This window comes from Centrocercus urophasianus, unplaced genomic scaffold, assembly GCF_019232065.1.
Source record: "Centrocercus urophasianus isolate 14NV4802_14NV808 unplaced genomic scaffold, USGS_Curo_1.0 seq_45, whole genome shotgun sequence".
Classification (NCBI taxonomy): domain Eukaryota; kingdom Metazoa; phylum Chordata; class Aves; order Galliformes; family Phasianidae; genus Centrocercus; species Centrocercus urophasianus.
The window spans coordinates 927,690-943,887 of NW_024885033.1; the positions used below are offsets into that span (position 1 = coordinate 927,690).

The 16,198-nt window shown below is 36.2% G+C and overlaps 1 protein-coding gene across 1 annotated transcript in view; it reads left to right on the forward strand.

Annotated features, from left to right (window-relative positions):
* Positions 1-16,198, forward strand: part of CNTNAP2 (contactin associated protein 2) — a 719,384-nt gene that overhangs the window by 526,153 nt on the left and 177,033 nt on the right. The window contains exon 11 of the mRNA XM_042834307.1: positions 3,278-3,478. Within this exon, the coding sequence (XP_042690241.1) occupies positions 3,278-3,478 (201 nt within the window). The remainder of the gene's footprint in view (positions 1-3,277; positions 3,479-16,198) is intronic.

The following is a 16,198-nucleotide window of genomic DNA, read 5'->3' on the forward strand; positions in this document are numbered from 1 at the left end:
AACCCTTTCTGGAAAGAAGTGTTTCCTGATATCCAATCTAAACTCACTCTGGTACAACTTGAGGCCATTTCCCCTCATCCTGTCACCTGTCACCAGTGAGAAGAGACCCACCCTCACTGCAATCACTTGTCAGATATTTGAAGAGAGCAGAACAGAACACTTATCAGTTATTTATTTATACTGGTCTTGAAGATATTATGCCTCTGTGGTGTGGCTTTAATCTCACTTCATTATCCAAATAGCTGCAAGCATAGTGACTCCAGTTGAGTGGTACTTGCCCTACCTCCTTTCTAATACAGACATTTTCCTAAGGCTGTATATCTTCAAATACTTCAGCACAAGGATATAAACCTGTTGGAGCAGATACAGAGGAGAACCACAGAAATAATCAGAGGGATGGAGAATGTCTCCTATGAAAAAGGCTGAAGGACTGGGCATTTTAACTTGGAGAAGATAAGTTTCCAGGGAGGACTTCATGTAACTTTTAAGAAAAACAGAAAGAGATTTTTTTCAAGGGCTTAAAGCGATAGGACAATCATTGCAAATGATTCATTAGGTTCAGGTGGACATTTCTAATATAAAGAAATATTTTCCTATGTTTTCTTTCCCCTTAAGATTTTGTCCTTAAGCAACACTTCAAATAGTGTCTTTTCAGTGTGACAATATTCAGAGCTGGTTGTCTCTAACTACTTGTACTTTCTTTTCTGACAGTAGGACTAGGAAGTAAACAACTTACCCTCTGCTGGTATTTCTTCTTCTGTCATTTTGTTCAGTACTGACATCAACGTAACTAAAGTAACACAGAGCTGATTAAACGAAACAATTCTAAAAATCCTAACCAGTGTTAGGGTGCAGTGCTGCACACTGATGCATAATTCTCTAAATTAGTTTACCTGACAGGGCAGGTTAACTGTGCTTTCACTATTGCTGTTAAAACTTTTGCAATTCTTTCTCCTTTTTGTTTTCTCTGGTAGATGCTTCTTAAGAAGAAATGATTCAATAATGAATAAGCTGCAGCAGACATCCATCTTGATCTCTATTTACATAGAGAGGGAAAGTACTTGTTGTGGAGATCTCCTGCACAGGCAAGAGTTGTGCAGAATGGCTCTCTGTTCCAAGGACTAACAAGTCAAGTTAATGCAGATTACAGAAGAGTGTGAATTTACAGTGTTACAGAAAGTTTATGTGAACACTGTCTTTAAACACTCCTAATAAATTTCAGGATTATATATGTGCTTACAATTTATCACTTAGAATCATTCTTGGTGCTTGTCTACAAAAGAAAACAAGCATGTAGTGATTATAATGGGAATTTACAGTAGATATGATATTTTTCCCCTGGTTCCAGATTGGAGACTTGAGTACAGTTCTTAGGGCTAGTATGCTGTAAATTCACCTCTATCTCTGTTGCTCATGGCAGGAGACAGGTAGAACTGAACGTTTTTTTCATTTGTTTCTTCTGAATGTTGGATTTTTCTTATCTTAAAACCATTTGCTATATTAGTGAGATGAGAGAAATTGAATTTCTATCAACAGTAACTTTACTGCAAAAACAGATACTTCAAAATCTCAAGTGAGATTGTCAAAATACTCAATGCAATGATCATTTTTCATTTTTATAAAACAACTTTAACTCCTTTTAACTCTATAGCTGAAATAGTTTCAAACTACTACATGTATTTTGAAAGTTATATATATGTGTCTATGTGTAAATATATACATTGTACATACACATACAAATGGGGAAATATCTATTAAAAAATATTAGGGAGGAGGGAGAAAAAGATATTTTATGCTCTAATTTTTTTCCACATCATCTGTGTAATTCAGATCTTCTGTCTACAACAGTGTTGCAAAGAATGTTTAGTTTAACGACACAGCTAGTGACACAGCTAGTGTTGTGGTACCAAACCACACAATTCAAAAGAAATTGAAACACCAAGTATGTTCCTATCAAAAAATAAAATTGGAGATTTCACTTTTTTATGGGTTGTCCTGTACAGTTTTTGTGTGATTTGTGGCCTAGCATATTGTACAGCACATTGGAGTATTCTAATTGAAGTGACAAATGAAAGGATGATGTTAAAAATCATGATGTCTAGTAAAGAGACAGCTTTCTCCAGGCTGACAAGTGGGAAGAAAAGACAATCATGAATACTGAATGCAGTTGTCAAGCAGTAGTTACTAATCCAAAAGGGCCTGCAGGAGTCAATTCTTAATGAATATGAAGCACCCAAAAGTAGAGAAGGTGGAAATAATTTTTATTGCATCTTCAAATAATTTCACCTTGACAGAAATGCTTGTGTTTAATAGTCCAGTCTCAAGCAGAATTCGCTATGAATCACAGTTTCTCAAGCTTTTCCAAGAGCAGGTCATCTTAAGAATAAGGTGCACAAGACCGGAGAGACACAACAGTTTATATTTCCTACACCCTGGCATGAATTCTCCCCCATTTCTTCATTAGTTGAGTTCTCCAGGGTTCACAGTCTACCCAACAATTCTAATTCCCTTAGCAGATGTTCCACTCCTGTTTACTGCATGGTTAACCCCATCCTATTCTCCAGTTCTTGCTAGTCTTTACCTACTGTGGTATGCTGGGATAACTTTTCGTAGTCAACCTTTCCCTCTGTTTATCATTCAAACCATGAAACTGGTTTGTACCAGTACATGTCCTCATGTTACTCAAAAATGCAGTTCTTCTATTTGCAAGTAGGAATTCATCTTGTGTCTGAGTTCCATGGCACCTGTTTGGACCTCTTTGGAGTCATAACATCTTATTGTTATGCAAAAATAACATTTCTTTCCCTTCAACCTTGCCTTTGTCATAAATATTGTTTTACACTTATAAGTAGTTTCTGGCTACTCATCTTTTTGTTCATTCTGAAAGCTAAACATGCACCACTAGTTTTTTAAACTACAGTTACAGATGTGAGAATTACCAGCAATTTAGTACTGTTCGTCATCATAGATCACTTATCCTAACTCCTCTTCCTTGCAAGTTCATGCAAAATGCACGTATCAGAGAGGAAGAGACTTGGATATAACTATAGTCAACTAGAAACATTTTGGGTAAGGAGCAAGTAGCCAAAACTGTGTTAGTGATCAAGACAGTCATCTAGAAGTAATGCAGTCAGCTTGAGGATTGGATCTTCTAGAGTGACAATTCTAGAGGTAGAACATATTAATATTTTGTCAAAGGCCAAGACTAATTTTAATTCAGCTACATTGTATGTCTTTTACTAATTCTTGTCTATTCTTTTTCCTTTCTAAATTTCAGAGGATAAAGTATGGACAACTGTGTATCATGATCTGCAAATGCAGACATCTGTTGGAGGCAACAGTCTAGAAAAAGTATCTGTGCTGCAGCTAAATTACAGTGCAACGATGGACCAGATTTCTGCCATTACCAGTAGTGCTGAATACTGTGAGCAGTTTATCTCATATTCTTGCAAGATGTCCCGGCTGCTGAACACACCAGGTAGGTGGAGAATGGGTTAAATGAAGTCCTAAACACCTTTATCTGGACAGAATATCAAGTTCTGCATTTAGACCTCTCCACTCAGTGAAAATATTTCTTTGTTCTCCTTCACTGAGCTAAATAATTGAAAATCCACATGGAACTATTTTCTTAGGAAAGTCTTCCTTCATACTTGCTACTAAAATGAATTTTGTTGCTTTACAGATCTGTGTGTTTTTCAGTCAGATTTGTTGCTCCATAAACAGGTTTTGGTAAATGGGATAGCTATGGAAGTTAAACCATTAAAGGCACTGAAAAAATTATTTGAATTTTATCCCAGTTATTCACATGTCAGTCTTCATATGCTACAGTTCCCAAAGGCATTTCTGTATAACCCAGTGGAATTTCCCATTGATATATCTGTAATGGTTTCTTAAACCAAGGGTATATGGGGGTGATCCGATGTCTTACACAACATAGAAGTACTGGCATGGTCAGTATATGGTTGTATGAGAAACGCTATGTGCTATTAACTTTGAGTAAATTGACTGCAAGTTTCTCATTTTAGTTTGTAGCTTTACTGATAGAGATCTTGCAATAACGTATGTGCCTGCTTACAAAATCTTACCTGTAACTGATAGATGCAAAAGTACTAGTTGCAGAATCAGTAAGAGCATATAAAGAAGGAATTAATTTTTAGGAACTCTTTCAATTTGTACCTAGTACTGTATCTATGTTCTAATTATGCATGATAGCATTTGACGTTAAATAATTCTGTAATGGAACTTAATGAAGACTGCCTTATACGTGGAAATATGGTGCATTTCTGTGATGGTGAAATGAATTCATTTTGATAGAAAGAGTTAAATACGTTTCAGATTAAGCTAATGGCTGGGTGCTTACAGTGTTGTACTTCACTTCATGACACTTCCCCTCATGAATTTATTTTGGTATTTTTTCTATTGGTGGCACAGATTAGGATTCATTTGGCACGCGTTTGCATGTTATCACTATTTTCTAAGTGTTGTGTTAGTTAATAGGTAATTAATGCTTGCTACTGTCTCCTTCTTCCCTTCTGTTTCTGAACTAGAAATACTTCTGCTACTTTGTTGCTATTATTTTCCTTAATTTAGCATAGTGAAAAGTTTATGCAAAGTAAGAAGTTTTTTTTCTTTCTTGACCTTTAATTTAAAAGGGATTCTGAGTTTTGTGTATAGCTAGAGGTAACATGATTAGATTCTGCTGATGGATATAAGCTCACTGTTTGCACGTGCTTCAGAAGTGTAGCATATGCATATTTATCTGAGTAAGTCCTTTCAAATTGAATGTACTTAGGGACTTGACCTGGATATAATGTACACAGAGTTTACACAGAGTACAGTGTTAGATTCTACTTACATGAATGTGTACGACTATTATTTCAGTACTAAATTGTACTTGTTAGCATATGCTTATATTGCAGTAAAATAAATACATATTGTAATTGCATGTGTTTGCTTCTGCTTGTGTTTGCTTCTGCTTCCAGATTTAAAGTAATTAAGAAATACACAGTTCCGTAGGAACTGAAAAGAAAAAAAAAAAAAAAAAAAAAAAAAAGAAGGATTTTTCAATTCTAAATATTTACACTTTTAACCTCAGGAATGTTTCAGGTGCAATTTGCAGATGTCTCTTTCACCATGTTTTTACCTTTTTGCATGGAAAGAGTAATTACCTTATAAAATCTTTCTAAGCTAGCTTCTCTGACTGAAAACTGAGCTTCTGGAGATATTCTTCAAAGTGTTTCTTTTCTCTGTTTTTTCTTTTTTAACTGTGAGTGGGAGAAAGAAGCAGGAAATGAAAGTAATTCTAACTTAGGTAGTAACAAGGAATCACATTACAGTGTTTGCTTAACATCTGTAACTGTACACATCGCACAGCAGTGGTTTGCATGTTAGCAGAGGAGGACAATTCATTTTATTTCTTACCTATGCAGTGTTGGCCACTGTCTATGATGTCTAGGGTAAGGAGAAAAAACCTCACAACTTTCTCTGCTTCTTCTCTCTGTCTTTCTTTATAAATATATACATATATGGTGTTGTTTTGTTTTGTTTTGTTTTTTTCCTGGAGTGTTACCTTATTTTGCTAGAGATATTATGGCAGCCTGTTCATCTCTGAGCACAATTCCAAGTACTTATGTAGCTTCTTCCACCACAGATCTTTCTATATAAATCATTCCAGTATCATACCCACAGAAATAAATGAAAATAAAAAGAAATGTTATATTCCTCAGAAAGTGGAAAGTCCTGATTGTGTTAAGGCCAGTGATGAAACCTCTACAAACTTCATGGGATCAGGACACCATTTGTGGCTCTTATCAAAAAACTTTTTTCAGTTCAGAACACTTCCTATATATCTTTCATACATTTCGATAGCCAATTAGAATAGACTTGTCTTTTTGTTTTAAATTTCTTCAAGGAGAACAGAGAAAATTGAGGAAACAGAAGAGCAGCTCAGTATTTTCACATTTTATCATCATCACTTCACAAGTTGATTCCTTCTCAGGAAGAAACTGCTCAGCTAACATAATTCAAACACAGTCAAGATTTAAGTAGCTTATGATCTATTCATGACAAGTCATTAAGTAGCCATTAGTGAACTGTATCTTCTCCTGCCACAGTTGTGTGTTTTCTTACAAGGTTGTTGAGGTATATACATGCAGCGTCTGACACACGGACTCAGATGCAAATGATCCAAATCGCTTATTACAACCCTAAGTTATCAGTGATAAGGGACCTTCCCAATGCCCTGTGGCCATATTCCAGACATTGACCACTGGCTGCTCCTTGAGCATTGGGGAGGCCCCAAAGTGAAGATCCACACGAGTTGTATCCGTATGATCACAGTTAAAAAATTCAGCACAAGCAAAGCCTTACATGATCTTCCTTGTGGTGAGGAGACATCCTGTATTCCCCCTTCTTTATTAAGAATGGATTTCAATGTTAGATGAGTATGCTCAATGATACCTTGTCCACTGGGAGAGTGAGGAATGCCTGTAATATGTCTAACCCCCCATTCTTGGAGGAAAGTTTGAGTGGCCTTAGAAGTAGATGAAGGTCTGTTATCTGTTTTTGTAGTATGTGGGATCCCCACAGCAACGTAAGCAGATAACCAGTGTTTACAGGCTTCACGACTGCGTTCACCTGTATGTGCAGTGGCAAATATGTAGGAAGAATGAATATCTATTGTTACATGTACAAATCTTAGATGCCCAAATTCAGGAACATGAGTGACATCTGTCAGCCTCAGTTCAAGAGGTGCTGTGCCATGGGCATTTGTCCCAATTTGAGGCAAAGAGCCAATTGCTTTTGTAAGGCTTTCCTATTCTGATGAAAAAATTGATGGGAGAGTTGTCCTTGCTGAAATAATTGAGGGTAGCAAAGGCTTGATCAGCCTTACGGTTGCCCTCAGTTAAAGGAACAGGCAACATAATGTGTGATCGAATATGCATAATGAAATAAGGAAGAGTATGGTGAGAGACATAATGTAAAACTCAGTTAAGCTGTGCAAACAAAGCAGGGTTGTTAACTTCCTTGAGAAAAGATCCTTCAATCCTCTGAATGATACCTGTAGCATACAAAGAGTCAGTTATTATATTAAGCTTTTGTTCTGAAAAAATTTGAAAAGCTTGAGCTACCACAGTGAGTTCTACGGTTTGAGGTGATCCACTGACAACACGTACGTCTGACTGCAGCAGTCGCACGCCAGAGAACCACTGCTCGATGTGTCTTGCTGGAGCCATCTGTAAAGACAGTAACAGCATTAGGTATTGCAACATATGAAAGTAGAATATTAGTAGTAAGGGACAGATCACTCAAATTATGCAGTAATTGATGGTTAGGGAGATGGGTGGAGATTTGTCCAGTATAGTCTGCCATAGCAGTTTGTAAAGCGAGCAACTGTGCAAGCATCCAATCTACATCTTTTTTAGTAGCAGGTACGTAGATGCAAGCAGGGTCAAGAGCTCGTAAAATTTGCAGATTATGTCGACCTCGCTGTATTAGCATCACAAACATTTCCACTCGTGGTGTAACCATTTTTGAAAGTGTATGCAGTAAGAACATCCATTCAAGGATAATAAGAGGATCTTTTCTTGAGGATCCCACTTGACATAACAAACTGTATGCCTGATGTGAATTTGATATTATAACAGATATAGGAAGTGATAAAGAAACACGATATCTATATCAATGTTGCAATGATGTTATTACAGAGTCCACGCACTGTAGCGCTTCTGGTGTGAATTGTCTTTTAGAGGTTAGATCTGGGTCTCCTTTGAGTAGCTGGAAGAGAGGGTGCAGCTCTTGAGTAGTAATACCCAAAAATGGTCACAGCCAATTGATGGTCCCTAATAATTTTTGCAGATCATTTAATGTCTGTACGTGAGGTACTATTTTGAGGATTTGCAGTTGAATGGTGTGAGATGTGATTTTCCATCCTAAATATTTCCGTGGAGAACTAAGCTGTGCCTTTTCTTCTGCTATTTGTAATCAGAACCACAAGATGTTCTTTCTTCTTCTAGAGTTATCCTTGGTTCTCATGCTGTTTATCTTGCTCCACAGCTGCTGCTTTGAACAATTTTTCTTGTATTCCCACATATACAATTGCACTAAAATAAGTTTTGCTGCTAATTGTAGCTTAAATAGTTTGGTGTTTTGGTTTGTTTTTTTTTCTTATAGTGGAAACAGCAGCAAAAAGTCTGCATTTGAGGAAAGCCTTCACATGAATTAATATGCATGTTCTGTTGGAGAGGGGTGTTGGCTGCAGGCACAGAGGTCAAAGAATTCTGATTACCAGGTGTTTGAGAGTAATGTGTGGAAAGCAGTCTGTACAAACTAAAACTTGATTCTTTTATTGTTTATTCTTCTATTCTATTTGATTTTGAGTCTCCATTTCTTCCAATTTATGTATTTTTTTCTTAATCATGCTCTTTCATACAAGCAAAATGACACATACATGCTACAGAAAAAATCATTAACAGTCGTAGGGACTGGGAGTGATTTTAGAAGCCATTACTTTTCCATTTAGGCTGAGGGAAGTCACTATCAAAATATTCCATGTAAATTAAATCACAAGAGACTTCTGAATACTTAAAGTGAGAATCCCATAAGACCACAAGATAATTTAGGTTGAAAGGGACTGAATGGAGCTATGAAGTGAAATTTTCTGCAGGTTGAACAAAAATTGTCTAGCAGTGAGTAAAGACAAATGAAAAATTCAATTTTCCTTCCTTAACTTTTTGTTTGGTTGGTTTGTCTCTTCATTCTAGTTGCACAGTCTAAGAGTCCCACAAGGATGTAAGCCTCACTGGCCTTCCCCATGATCTTCATCTATAACTCATAGTTATTCTCTATATTGAGCTCTATATCAGTACATTCCCTAACACAGAAAGGTAAACCACTACCCTTCCTTCTCTGCTCATCTCTTGAAGAGCTCACAGCCCTTCATTTTAGCACTGCAGTCATAAGAATGATTCACCATGTTTTAGTGATGGCAATTAATTCATAATTCTCCTGTCACATCACAGCTTCGAGCTCATCCTGTTTGTTGTCCATGTGGAATGCATTAGTACATGTGCACTTCAGCTGTGCTATTGGTCTCGCCTCTTACCCTGGAATGCCTGATTTTATTCTCCTTCCCCCTTCAAACCTAATTTAAGGCCCTGTCAATGAATCTTAACAATTCCTGGGCTAGAAACCTTTTCCCCCTTTGACCCAGATGAACCCAATCTGTTGCCAGCAGTTCTGGTGCTGAATAAACCGTCCCATGATTAAAATAATAACAATAATAATATAATAGGTACTTACTTTACCTATTTACCTTCAAAAATATTTTCTTTCTTTTCATGCTGAATTCTTAGAGTTATCTAATACAGAAATCTTAGTTCCATTGTTAGTTTTGACCAGATATTTACTGACTACATTCTTGGGTAAATTTGGATACTAATTCATAAAATTTTGTTCACTAATTTAAAATCAAAATATGGCAGGAAATTAGGCTGATTCTCATTATTAACTTTCTGAGTCATAGGGAAATAATTTTTTTGTTTGTTTGTTTGTCACCAATGACAATTCACAAATTTTTATCTTCAGCTAAACTACACTGAAACAAAAGACAGCATCCTTAAAAAAAAAAACAACACACTTCTGTATTGCTGACTACTTAAAAATATGAATCAAGTGGGAAATAAAAAAATTAATAAAAGAAGTTCTTATGATGTAGCACATAAATTTGGTTAGTTTCCATGTCTGGCTTAGATGAAAATTTTTCTTTTACACCGTGATTTAGGTTTTATATAAAAATACTCACAAATGAAAAAGAAATATACTTAAATAAACATGTACTACCCTGAAACTTTAACAACAGAATTCACTTACTTTCATTATACAGAAATACAGTTTTACAAAAAACTGACAGAATAGTTGTACTAGGAAACTCAAATGATAACTAATCTTCAAGAGGAAATGCAATAATATTTAAAGAAGCTTTTATTGGGGGAAGGAGATAATTCCTGGAAATGTTTGAACAAATATTACTATAGATTATATATTAAAAAAGAAGAAATATTCTGATCTGTTTGAATTTCTTATGAGAGCAGAAGACATTATAAAAATACTGTAGAAATGTATGAGAATGAAAAAAATGTGATAAGGTTAAATTAGGGGTTATAAAAAGAACATCTCTCAGTGAAAAAAAAACAGAGAAAAGATTTCCCTTAAATGCTAAAATAACCTATTTGTCAAAATACATACCTCCTAGTAAAACTCAATAGTCAGAAAAAAATACTTTTTTGTATTGATAATCCAGTGATTATAATCGTTTTTTGTATTGCATAGCAGTTTCTTGTACATTAAGATTTTAGTTATAGATTAATAATGTGGTGAGACAATGGAATAAGTAAAGCTAAAGATAACGAGTCTTTTGATTAATACAAGAGGAGCGTGGTGAAGTTCCTGTATGGAGTTCTTAATGAAATTAGTGTATACTCTGGCCTAATGTGTCCTATTACTATAACTCCACGCATGCCCATGTGTATGTTTATGTGCCCCTTTGAAAATCACCAGCAATACCAGTTTTCTTACATTTTTTCAGAGTTTTGACACATTGTTTTTAAATATGCAAGGAATAGAATATAATCCTACATGTTCCAGAATGATAGTAATCCTGGTAATTACCATTTTGTGTCTTAAATTCCCCTTCCAGCAGATTATTTATGAAACAGAAAGAGATAGAGAATTTTGTTAGCTCAATTTTGAATTTATTAAAAAAAAGTTATTTCATATTATTTAGTTTCAACCCTCTCATACAGACCTAAGCAATCTATTGCTTACTGTATTTTGATAAATTTTTAATACCAGATATAAACTACCAAGATGTCTTGTGATTAGCAGACATGCTACTCCTTTAGTTTGCGGGATCATGAGTGGTGTACTAAGGGCTTCTTCACAGTGAAATATATCCTTCCTACATCAATTCAGCCTATCCCGACCCCTCTGTTGGGTCTTCAAACCCTCAGGCAGATCAACATTTCATCCTGATTTTGTGTCATCTGCGACGTTACTGATGGTGCCTCACTCCTCCTCTACAGACCATCAATGCAGATGTTAAACAGGGCTTGCCCTAATACTGACCCATAGGGAACATCACCAATGACCAGTCATCAACTGGATTCAACTCCATTCTCCACCACTCACTGGGTCCAGCCATCCAGCCAGGTTTTCACCCAGAAGAAAATAAACCTGCCCAAGACATAAGCTGCTGTCTTTTCTTGGAGAATACTGTGGGAGACAGTGTCAAAGGCTTTACTAAAGTCTAGGTAAACAACAACCACAGCCTTTCCTTCATCCAGTTCAAGAACTAAATTAAGAATTCTTATAAAAAAGAATTATTTCATTTTATGTAATGTGAAAATAGATGGAAGATCAGCTATAAGTATTAGCATAGCAGGGCTGAAGTGATTTGCTCATTCGATAAAAGGTTTCAGCTAAATCAGGAAACATGTGGCAGAAGATGGAATCTGAAAATTAGGCAGAAGTGTGAAATAATAAGCCACATTCTACTTCTCAGTGTGGTATAGACTTCCAAACCAAGAGGAACCAAAGAACCCAAACATTCCAGGTTTCTTCACAGAGTATGATAAAAATTTAAAAAAACAAATCTTGAGAGACTTAACACAAGAATATAAACTGAGAACCCAGACAAATAAGTTAATCGAGTTGCATAAATTTTAAAGGGTGATTGTGGGGGAGTCTCTGGACTCCCAGGACACGCTAGAGACATAACAGCACACCAACGTGATTAAAAGCTATTAGTCTGCTTTATTGTTAAGCACTACCCTATTTATACATGTTAGCGGAACATTCTGCAAAAACACTCTTCAATCATTCACACAGAAGCTTATCCAGTCAGAGCCATGAGATGTTCTTTGTTCTTCCGAAGGTGTCTTTCATACTGCTTATCTTGCTCTGCAGCTGCTGCTCTGAGCAGCTCCCCCTGCTCCACGGCTCCTGCTATGAATAGTTTTTTCTTACGTTCCCACAGGTGATGATATTCTAAGACCAAGATGTAATGGGATGATTGATACAATATGTAAGTCATATGTAAGTCATGATCCTGTTTTATCTGACTGTTGGACAATTCACCCAGAATTATGCTGTGAGAAGTGCTATTAAAAGCCTTGCTGAAATTCAGAAAAATTACATCCACTGCCTTCCATTCATCTATCAACTTTATGACCTTATTGTAGCAGATCAAGTTAATTAAAACTTTCTGCTTCTTATCATATCAGACCTAATGTAGTAGGTAGGAGGTTCAATGCAAATAAAAAAAAAATGCATTTTCCTATCCAACAGGACTTTATTCTATTTGCTATCGCAAGTTGTTGAGGATTACAAGAGCTCTGATATATTCAGTATGCACTTATCACAAATTGTAGGAGAAAAAACCATCAAGGGCAATTAAAGCCCTATCTAATTAGCTGAAACCTCCATCTAACTCATTTATTTTTTCTAAGACAATCTGTTTAAAAAACAAGTGGTGGAGATACCGGCAATGATTGACGTTCCAGAGGTACTGAACCTGTCCACAGCCATTGCAACCATTCTGTTGCTATGGCATAATACCTTGCCATATGAATTTACCTTAAGCTTAATCAAAGATGCAGTATTTCATAACATATTGCAAGCCGTGAACATACATTTTAGACTTAGAGTAGGCATGTCTACAGGTATGCCGTGTGTCAGCTACTTTCTTAAAAATGTAATGGTTAGAAGTTTATGTGACATATTTTTTTGCATTTTAACGATCAAATAAATATTTTAGACTGCTGTGTTCTCTGTTTTCACAGAATTGCTGTAGTTTATGACAATTAGAAGAAATGCACCAGCTTTCTTACAACAGGATTCCATAAGCAATCAAAAGAATAAAGTTCTTTTTAAGGGCATGCCTCTACTTATGTGAAAAGCACCTGACACTGGCGTCATCTGAGGTTTAACATCTTCTGAGTTGCTGTCAAGTGTGTTAGGACTTGTTTCAAGTGCAACGTGAAATGGTCTAGATGATAGCATTATGGTACCAAGAAATGTTTTTGAGAAATGCTTGGAGTTACTAATATGGATGAATTTTCACTGTCTTTAAGCAGTAAAGATTTTTCTTTCTGTTTCTCCTATGTGTGATTGCTCAAGTCCTTTGTACAGTTTGATCAGGTTCAACAGTGCTTCTCTATTTAAGATTAAGAAATATCCCATCTCATGGAGTAGACTACAAGTGAAAATCTGTAATTTAACATTTGTTAAATAATCTCATCTTGGAAAATGTTTTTGTTAACAGACCCCCAGTGCCACATCTTTGATTAACAATTCTCTTAATTTGGGAACAATGAATCAGGGAATAAAATCTTCAAATAATTACTTTTATTCACCTGAGAAATGCTTCATTTTATAAGAGATATATTGTTTTATAAGGAGATGGAGATACGAAGATAGAGAGGGAAGTGAAAGAACCCAAAGGATCTGAAGTAAAAAACAGTGAGCATGATGGAGATTGAGATTATGCAAGCATGTTTTTAAACACATTTGATAACCAGCCTGAGTACAGACTGGTTTTCCTTGAGCTGCTGAACTCTCTATAAACTCTAAAGGCTTCAGAATGACAGAGATGAAGTATTTTTGCTAATAATTATGACATTGGAGCTTGTACAATTGCAACAACCAGCCCACAATCACTTTCCCATTTCCTTTATAGAAATGAAGCAATCAATCAGGTAAGAGCTGGGTCTAATCTGATCCTTCAGTGGTATGATCTGTGATGTGAAGACTGATCTGTACAGTGAAGACCTTTAGATAATTGTAGTAGGCAACCAGTTCATCTTGAAACATTGAGAATAGGAGAAAAAATGAGCTTTAAATGTTCCATCTGTTTTTGGAAAGTAAACATTTCAAGATGTGGCAGACCACTGTGTAATTAAATAGGGCATCAGTGTCAACCCCTGTAGCAGTTCAATTCCAGATATGATCACCACAGTATAATGGAAAGCTTTTGAAAAATATCATGAATGGCCAACAATGGATAAATTGTCAAATTCTTTTCAGTAGTGCTCTCTTTATTTTTCTTTTGTTGTTTGACAGTTGTTTCTGTGAGGTGGCCCCCAGAAGGAGGAAAGGAAAGGAAGACGATTAGGAGGTTGTCTCTCCATAACTAGTGTATCTTTATGTTAGTGTTCCAGTTGTGATATTAGATTTGTCAATAATACTTTATGTTCATATTTTTAAATTTGAACTCTGGAAAATGTATTTCCCATACAACTTATCTAGCTCTCTGTAAGTACATGCAGATCATACAGACATTTTGACAAGTCACTTTCAGGAACAATTGGGTGAGTTTTGAAGAACAAAACCAATTCAGTGGGTTGTATACTTTGAAGAAGTTTTTATCTCTGCTTATTTATCTTTACAGCAGCGCTTTTTTTTCTTTTCAGTCCATTTTCTCTTCTTGACCTGAGTTCTTCTGAGAATGAGAGCAATGGCAATGATTTTAAACTGCAGATACTTCTTGCCAAAGTGGAGTACTCAGACTTTGGTAAAAAGGAGTAAAACATCAATTCTGAGAACGTTAAAACTCACCACCAGTTTCCCATATAGGTTGATTTCTGACTGCTGTTCATATTGACTATGGAACTGTAGTAGCCAACCTTTGGCACTGACCACAGAAGGAAAAGGAAAATACTGTTTTCCTTGGTTGCTTTCCTTTCCTTCACAAATAAAAATAGCTCCAGCAATGAGTAGCTTTACAAAACTGCTTAAATATGCTAGGAAGTATTAATAATGAAATTAAAATGTTTAATCTCCATTACAGAAAATCAGCATGAATATTTAAGAACCATGTTTGTGATAAAGGATCTGCAGGTGCAATTTCAGTAACTGATGAATTCAATCATAACCTGGACATTTAGGTAATTTAAATGTTAAAATAACTGGGTAATTGCTTTTTTGAGTAAATTAATATTGACAAGAAATTGTTGTGGAGAATAAAATGTGGCTCAGAAACTTTTGATGCTCTTGCAAGCGACAGCTCTCATGTAGTTAAAAACTACATGAAAACATCATGGATTTTGCTTTTGATCATTTATGTTTTCATATAAATGCAGTCCTACTTGTATTGAAGAAGAGAGAGAGAGAAAAAGAGGTGCTGGGACTGGAACTCAACAGTCCAACAGCTTGATGTCCAGTCCAAATCCATAGAATGGCTTGGATTGGAAGGGACCTCAAAGATATCTAGTTCCAACCCCTTGCCACAGTGGCTGACTCACTAGATAAGGTCAGCCAGTGCCCCATCTATCTTGGCCTTGAATACCTCCAGGGACAAGGTATCCATAACCTCTGTAGGCAGCCTGTTCCAGCACCTCAGCACCCTCTCAGTGAAAAACTTCCTCCTGGCATCTTATATCTCCCCTCCTTTAGTTCAAATACATTCTGTCTTGTCCCTCGTAGTGTACACATGCAAAAATTATATTTATCTACTTTTTATCATCTCTTTAAATATTATATGGCTGTAATAAGGTCTTTCTGGAACCTTCCCTTCTCCAAACTTAAAAAGCCAAGCTCCCTCAGCCTGTCTTTGAAGGAGAGGTAAGCTCTTTGATAGTCTTCATGGTCCTCCTCTGGACCCTTTCTAAAAGCTCCACATCTCTCCTGTGTTGGGGACCCCAGATATAGACACAGAATTTCAGATGGGGCCTCTTGAAGGCCAAGTAGAGAGGAAAAATCCCCTTGGTTACCAGCACCTTTCTTTTGGTTCAGCCTAGCCTGCTGACCTTCTAGGCTGCAAGCGCACGCTGTCAGCTCATGTTTTTCATCTACCAGGACTCCTAAGTCTTTCTCAGCAGAGCTGCTCTCAAGGAGTTCTTATCTACTTCTTTTCCAGTTCTGCTGTTTCTTAAAATAGGGTCTGTTTGAGAGGTTTAGAGGGATTTTTTTGATGACTATGTTATTATGTTATTCAAAAGGCTTGGCTTTTTCTGTTCTTGGGGTTTTTTTTGTTCGCTTGATTTGTTGTTTTGTTTCTTTGCTTTTTAGGATGCTGTTTTCTATTACTAGAGAAAATAGTTCTTTGTCCTTTAATGTATGTTTGCTTACAGTCCTCCTGTCACTTGATTGGAGGTTGCCATAGTTCACTAATGTCTGAAAGACTTACATTCATTGCTTTTTT